Consider the following 8,571-nt stretch of genomic DNA (forward strand, 5'->3'; position numbering starts at 1 on the left):
GTGTTACATCCTACCCCTCCATGTTACAGCCTACCCCTCCATGTTACATCCTACCCCTCCATGTTACATCCCACCCCTCCATGTTACATCCTACCCCTCTGTGTTACATCCTACCCCTCCATGTTACATCCTACCCCTCTGTGTTACATCCTACCCCTCCATGTTACATCCTACCCCTCCATGTCACTTCCTACCCCTCCATGTTACATCCTACCCCTCCATGTTACATCCTACCCCTCCGTGTTACATCCTACCCCTCCATGCTACATCCCACCCCTCCATGTTACATCCCACCCCTCCGTGTTACATCCTACCCCTCCATGTTACATCCCACCCCTCCATGTTACATCCTACCCCTCCATGTTACAGCCTACCCCTCTGTGTTACATCCTACCCCTCCATGTTACATCCTACCCCTCCGTGTTACATCCTACCCCTCCATGTTACATCCTACCCCTCCATGTTACATCCTACCCCTCTGTGTTACATCCCACCCCTCCGTGTTACATCCTACCCCTCCATGTTAATCCTACCCCTCCATGTTACATCCTACCCCTCCGTGTTACATCCTACCCCTCCATGTTACAGCCTACCCCTCCATGTTACATCCTACCCCTACGTGTTACATCCTACCCCTCCGTGTTACATCCTACCCCTCCATGTTACATCCTACCCCTACGTGTTACATCCCACCCCTCCGTGTTACATCCTACCCCTCCGTGTTACATCCTACCCCTCCATGTTACATCCTACCCCTACGTGTTACATCCTACCCCTCCATGTCACTTCCTACCCCTCCATGCTACATCCCACCCCTCCATGCTACATCCCACCCCTCCATGTTACATCCCACCCCTCCGTGTTACATCCTACCCCTCCATGTTACATCCCACCCCTCCATGTTACATCCTACCCCTCTGTGTTACATCCTACCCCTCCATGTTACATCCTACCCCTCCATGTTACATCCTACCCCTCCATGCTACATCCCACCCCTCCATGTTACATCCTACCCCTCTGTGTTACATCCTACCCCTCCATGTCACTTCCTACCCGTCCGTGTTACACGAGGAGCACAGTACATAACTGATCTGTTGCACACGTGTCTCTGGCGGCCTGTGTGCATCAGGGTGGGGATGACCTGGATCCGAACTACGTCATAAGCTCCAGAGTCCGGACTGGAAGGAGCATCCGTGGGTTCTGCCTCCCACCACACTGCAGCCGTGGGGAGAGACGCGCCATCGAGACCCTCGCACTCGAAAGTAAGTAGCCCAGCCTCCACCCTAAGTGCCGGGCCTCCGCCCAGCCTGCATGCATACATGAGTGAAGTATGGATGGATGCTGACTCCTGCTGGTATAAAGTGGTACTACATGTCAATTGCTTTTCTGTGTTGAAGAGCTGATTTGAGAAACGTCACTGGGGGGAGGGCGGCACGGTGGCGCAGTGGTTAGCGCGGTCACCTCACAGCAAGAATGTCCTGGATTCGAGCCCGGGGTAGTCCAACCTAGGGGGTCGTCCCGGATCGTCCTCTGTGTGGACTTTGCATGTTCTCCCCGTGTCTGCGTGGGTTTCCTTTGGGTGCTCCGGTTTCCTCCCACAGTCCAAAGACCTGTAGGTCAGGTGGACTGGCTGTCCTAAATTGTCCCTAGGTGTGTGTGTGGGGTGTGGGGTGGGTGGGGGCCCTGTGACGGCCTGTCAGGGTGGGACAGGCTGCAGCGTCCTCACGACCCTGAGAGCAGGCTAAGCGGCTCAGATAATGGGTGGAGGGCATTGGGGGGTTTCAGGCCATCTGCCCCCAAAAGCAACGCTGTGCTTTGTGCATGTGGGTTTGGTGTGGATGTGGGAGCCTCCCTGCTGGACTTGTCAGAACTGATCAGTGGGCCAAACCTTCATGTGCCTCTGAACACAGACCCGAGCCCTCCTACGGAGCACCTGATAACCCACTGCAGTTGTGGTAGAAATATACCAAGACCTCATGACATCAAGGATTGAGTTGAAAAAGCTTTGGGTTTGATCTGAGACCAGCTGAGTGGTCGGGCTTGGCTTTGCTGCCCCCTTCAGCTGACAAGACGAACTGCAGGCTAGCTTTTAAACGTGATGGGGCTCTTTGCTCCAGCAGGAGGAAGACCATTTCATTTTTAGGTGCTTGTTATCATCGAATCCAAACAGCTTCGGGAAATGTAATTTCATCCACTCATCTGTAGATTTGCAGGACATTTGTTCCTTTCGTCTGGCTGCCGTGGCTTTGAATGACCCTTGACCTCTTCAGGTTGTAATGCTGACTCATGACGTCCACAATCCCTGCAGAATGAAGTAATAGTAACAATTCTATGTGATGCCGATTTGAACTGGTGCCGTGGTTCTGTGCCAGGTCTGGATGTTCTGGATGGAGATCTGAAGGGGACGTACTACGCCCTGAAGAATATGACAGAGGAGGAGCAGCAGCAGCTAATCGATGACCACTTCCTGTTTGACAAACCAGTGTCCCCGCTGCTGCTGGCCTCTGGCATGGCCCGCGACTGGCCCGACGGCCGCGGAATCTGGTGAGTAGAGCTGCAGACCGCGGCTGGAAGGACGCGTATCACAAGGTGGAGGTTCGTTGATAGAGAGGCTGTTGGTGTCTCCTTGTTGTGAGAGACGCCTGGGCTGTGTGCTTACGTAACCGTGTGGTGGCCGTAGTACATACTACACGATACCCATCTTATTATACGCCATTGAGATGTTTATTGTATGGAAAACATGGCATATTCAAAATGCCAGGATGTGTACCACCTCCTCCTACTACTGCTACTACTGCTACTACTACTTTCGGCTGCTCCCGTTAGGGGGCGCCAGAAAGGACCATCCGTTTCCATCTCTTCCTGTCCTCTGCATCTTCCTCTGTCACACCAGCCACCTGCATGTCCTCCCTCCCCACCTCCATAAACCTCCTCTTCTCCTCTTCCCTGGCAGCTCCATGTTCAGCATCCTCTCCCGACATACCCAGCCAGGATGTTTACTGTTCTCCCCTAACAACCTCATATGATCAACTCGACTCTATTCCAGCAGAAAAGGGTGTTTTGCGTGGTTACCATGGAGATATAGGTTGTGCAAGCCGTGTCCACTTTCCGTCACATCTGCTGGTTGACTGAGGATAGTTGACAGATTTACGATGCAAACTAAATGTGCTTTGATGGATAGTAAGTGCTAAACAGTATGTAGTACTGGTAGTATGCAGTATATTCTATTAGTTTGTAGTACACAGCAGAATATTGGGACTCACCCATGGAAAGAGACGTTAACATAGACTATATCAAGGTCACTGTCTGTCTACCCTCCATCTATGACTCATCGTCCTTCACAGGCACAATGACAACAAAACCTTCCTGGTGTGGGTCAATGAGGAGGACCACCTGCGTGTCATCTCCATGCAGAAAGGAGGAAACATGAAGGAGGTCTTCAACCGATTCTGCACAGGTCTCACAAAGGTAGATGTTTACACATCTTCAGCTGAGCCTTCAGTTCATTTCTTTCCTTAACTACTTGAGATAAAGGCTCAAAACAGTCCACGGTCCAGTACCAAGTTTGACCTCGGTCACTTGACTTCAAGCTCAGAAGTATTTTTTCACAGGAACCCCAAATTGAACTTCCTGTATATAACTGGTAGACTTTACCTTCCAGTAAGCTCTCTCTCTCTCTCTCTCTCTCTCTCTCTCTCTCTCTCTCTCTCTCTCTCTCTCTCTCTCTCTCTCTCTCTCTCTCTCTCCTCTCCTTCTGTCCAGATCGAGGCCCTCTTCAAGGAAAGAGGACATGAGTTTATGTGGAACGAACACCTGGGCTACGTCCTGACCTGTCCGTCTAACCTGGGGACAGGGCTACGTGGGGGCGTGCATGTCAAACTGCCCAATCTCAGCAAGCATGAAAAGTTTGGCGAGATCCTGAAGCGACTGAGGCTGCAGAAGCGTGGAACAGGTAGATAGAAATACCTGCCGGTTCTGAGGTTCAAAATACACCCCCACAGCTCCTACCTCTGTCAACACCTTCCTGTGCACTTCAACCTGACAGCTTTTCACAGGAGTCCTGCTTGTATGTCCAGTAATGAGCATCAAACACCTGACTGATGCCATCTTGACCTCTGACCCCCAGGTGGTGTAGACACAGCAGCTGTTGGTGGAGTCTTTGACATCTCCAACGCCGACCGGCTGGGTTTCTCCGAGGTGGAGCTGGTCCAGATGGTGGTGGATGGGGTCAAGCTGCTGGTGGACATGGAAAAACGCCTGGAGGCCGGCCAGGACATCGATGACATGATGCCCGAGCAGAAGTGAACTGTCACTTTTGACCTCTTGACCTTTCTGACTCCTCTCCTTCACTACCCCCCACGCCCCTGTATCAGAAAACCAGTAATCTTAACTTCATCCAGGAAGCTGCAGTCCGCTCAGTGTCGGCGGCATCAGTTAGACCAGTCTTCCAACATGTGTTATGGACTTTTTATTTCCTGTTGCAGAAAATGTTGGATGAATCTTAACACCTGAAATAAAATCTCTTTGGCCCATGGATTCCACTTGTGTTTTCATCAGGGATTTTTTTTGGTGGGGGGGCATTAGAAGGACCTCCCACAAATCAGCTGATCATCAGAAATTTCTGTATTGTCTTTAAAGAAACCAACCTTGGAGTGCTCAAATTCAAAATAAAGCTATTTGGGATGTTTGGTCTGAAATCTATGGCATGAGAAATTAAACTCTAGTTTACAGTATGACTGATTGCTTCAGTATTATACTAACAGTAAAGACAATAGATATATTCTGCTGCTGTGCATGGGTGTTTGAACAACCTGAAGATGAATGGGTCTACAGAGGAACTAAACTGACGGTTTTAGTCCTGACTCGAATATCGGCTGAGGCTCTGAACACAGACTTGAGGGGTTGTTTTTCTCCCTCTTTGGTTCTTATGAGAAGAACAGAAAGCTGAATAAGATCACCAGGTGTTTCTAGTTCAAACTCCAACCACACATCATTCCTAATCCCCATCCGCCGGTGTATGATGGCTGGGTGCACTCTTCTATTGCACTCATGCCACAGCCACCTTCTCTTCTGATTATGGGTGATTCTATCATCAGGGACATTATAATATAATATAATATGATATGATATGATATGATATGATATGATATAACCTAACAATATATTATAATATAACATAGCATAACATAACATAATATAATATAGCATAACATAACATAATATATTATAATATAATATAGCATAACATAATATAATATAACATAACATAGCATAACATAATATAGTATAACATAACATAATATATTATAATATAATATAGCATAACATAACATATTATAATATAATATAGCATAACATAACATAGCATAACATAATATAGTATAACATAATATAACATAGCATAGTATAACATAATATAGTATAACATAATATAACATAGCATAACATAATATACTATAACATAATATAACATAGCATAACATAATATACTATAACATAATATAACATAGCATAACATAATATAGTATAACATAATATAACATAGCATAACATAATATAGTATAACATAACAGCATAGCATAACATAGCATAACATAATATAGTATAACAATATAACATAGCATAACATAATATAGTATAACATAATATAACATAGCATAACATAATATAGTATAACATAATATAACATAACATAACATAATATAGTATAACATGATATAACATAGCATAACATAATATAGTATAACATAATATAACATAGCATAGCATAACATAGCATAACATAATATAACATAGCATAGCATAACATAGCATAACATAGTATAGTATAACATAATATAACATAGCATAACATAATATAGTATAACATAATATAACATAGCATAGCATAACATAATATAGTATAACATGATATAACATAACATAACATAATATAGTATAACAATATAACATAGCATAACATAATATAGTATAACATAATATAACATAGCATAACATAATATAGTATAACATAATATAACATAACATAGCATAACATAATATAGTATAATATGATATAAAGTAGCATAACATAACATAGCATAACATAATATAACATAGCATAGCATAACATAGTATAGCATAACATAATATAACATAGCATAACATAATATAGTATAACATAATATAACATAGCATAGCATAACATAGCATAACATAGTATAGTATAACATAATATAACATAGCATAACATAATATAGTATAACATAATATAACATAGCATAGCATAACATAGCATAACATAATATAGTATAACATAATATAACATAGCGTAGCATAATATAGTATAACATAATATAACATAGCGTAGCATAACATAACATAATATAGTATAACATAATATAGTATAACATAGCATAACATAATATACTATAACATAATATAACATAGCATAGCATAACATAATATAGTATAACATAATATAACATAGCATACCATAATATGGTATAACATAATATAACATAGCATAACATAATATAGTATAACATAATATAACATAGCATAGCATAACATAATATAGTATAACATAACATAACAGCATAGCATAACATAGCATAACATAACATAATATAGTATAACAATATAACATAGCATAACATAATAAGTATAACATAATATAACATAGCATAACATAATATAGTATAACATAATATAACATAACATAACATAATATAGTATAACATGATATAACATAGCATAACATAATATAGTATAACATAATATAACATAGCATAGCATAACATAGCATAACATAATATAACATAGCATAGCATAACATAGCATAACATAGTATAATATAACATAATATAACATAGCATAACATAATATAGTATAACATAATATAACATAGCATAGCATAACATAATATAGTATAACATGATATAACATAACATAACATAATATAGTATAACAATATAACATAACATAACATAATATAGTATAACATAATATAACATAGCATAACATAATATAGTATAACATAATATAACATAACATAGCATAACATAATATAGTATAATATGATATAACATAGCATAACATAATATAGTATAACATAATATAACATAGCATAGCATAACATAGCATAACATAATATAACATAGCATAGCATAACATAGTATAGCATAACATAATATAACATAGCATAACATAATATAGTATAACATAATATAACATAGCATAGCATAAAATAGCATAACATAATATAACAGCATAGCATAACATAGCATAACATAGTATAGCATAACATAATATAACATAGCATAACATAATATAGTATAACATAATATAACATAGCATAGCATAACATAGCATAACATAGTATAGTATAACATAATATAACATAGCATAACATAATATAGTATAACATAATATAACATAGCATAGCATAACATAGCATAACATAATATAGTATAACATAATATAACATAGCGTAGCATAACATAACATAATATAGTATAACATAATATAACATAGCATAGCATAATATAGTATAACATAATATAACATAGCATAGCATAACATAACATCTACTACTACTACTACTTTCGGCTGCTCCCGTTAGGGGGCGCCACAGCAGATCATCCGTTTCCATCTCTTCCTGTCCTCTGCATCTTCCTCTGTCACACCAGCCACCTGCATGTCCTCCCTCACCACATCCATAAACCTCCTCTTTGGCCTTCCTCTTCTCCTCCTCTCCCCTGACAGCTCCATATTCAACATCCTTCTCCCAATATACCCAGCATCTCTCCTCCACACATGTCCAAACCATCTCCATCTTGTCTCTCTTGCTTTGTCTCCAAACCGTCCAACCTGAGCTGTCCCTCTAATATAATTGTTCCTAATCCTGTCCTTCTTCGTCACTCCCAATGAAAATCTTATCATCTTCACCTCCACCACCTCCAGCTCCACCTCCTGTCTTTTCATCAGTGCCACTGTCTCCAAACCATACAACATAGCTGGTCTCACAACCATCTTGTAAACCTTCCCTTTAACTCTTGCTGGTACCCTTCTGTCACACATCACTCCTGACACTCTTCTCCACCCACTCCACCCTGCCTGCACTCTCTTTTTCACCTCTCTACTGCACTCCCCGTTACTTTGGACAGTTGACCCCAAGTATTTAAACTCAAATGCCTTTGTCACCTCCACTCCTTGCATCCTGACCATTCCACTGTCCTCTCTCTCATTCACGCATAGGTATTCCGTCTTGCTCCTACTGACTTTCATTCCTCTTCTCTCCAGTGCATACCTCCACCTCTCCAGGCTCTCCTCCACCTGCACCCTACTCTCGCTACAGATCACAATGTCATCTGCAAACATCATAGTCCATGGAGACTCCTGCCTGATCTTGTCCGTCAACCTGTCCATCACCATTGCAAACAAGAAAGGGCTCAGAGCCGATCCTTGATGTAATCCCACCTCCACCTTGAACCCATCTGTCATTCCAACCACCCACCTCACCACTGTCACACTTCCCTCATACGTATCCTGCACCACTCCTACATACTTCTCTGCAACTCCTGACTTCCT

At 41.6% G+C, this 8,571-nt stretch overlaps 1 protein-coding gene across 1 annotated transcript in view; it reads left to right on the forward strand.

Annotated features, from left to right (window-relative positions):
• ckbb (creatine kinase, brain b) overlaps positions 1-4,632 on the forward strand; it is an 11,173-nt gene extending 6,541 nt beyond the window's left edge. The window contains exons 4-8 of the mRNA XM_056294064.1: positions 1,130-1,262; positions 2,373-2,544; positions 3,345-3,468; positions 3,763-3,952; positions 4,127-4,632. Of these exons, the coding sequence (XP_056150039.1) occupies positions 1,130-1,262; positions 2,373-2,544; positions 3,345-3,468; positions 3,763-3,952; positions 4,127-4,305 (798 nt within the window). The 3' untranslated portion in view covers positions 4,306-4,632. The remainder of the gene's footprint in view (positions 1-1,129; positions 1,263-2,372; positions 2,545-3,344; positions 3,469-3,762; positions 3,953-4,126) is intronic.
• Positions 4,633-8,571: the final 3,939 nt, after the last annotated feature.

The sequence above is a fragment of the Lampris incognitus genome, chromosome 15 (genome assembly GCF_029633865.1).
Source record: "Lampris incognitus isolate fLamInc1 chromosome 15, fLamInc1.hap2, whole genome shotgun sequence".
Classification (NCBI taxonomy): domain Eukaryota; kingdom Metazoa; phylum Chordata; class Actinopteri; order Lampriformes; family Lampridae; genus Lampris; species Lampris incognitus.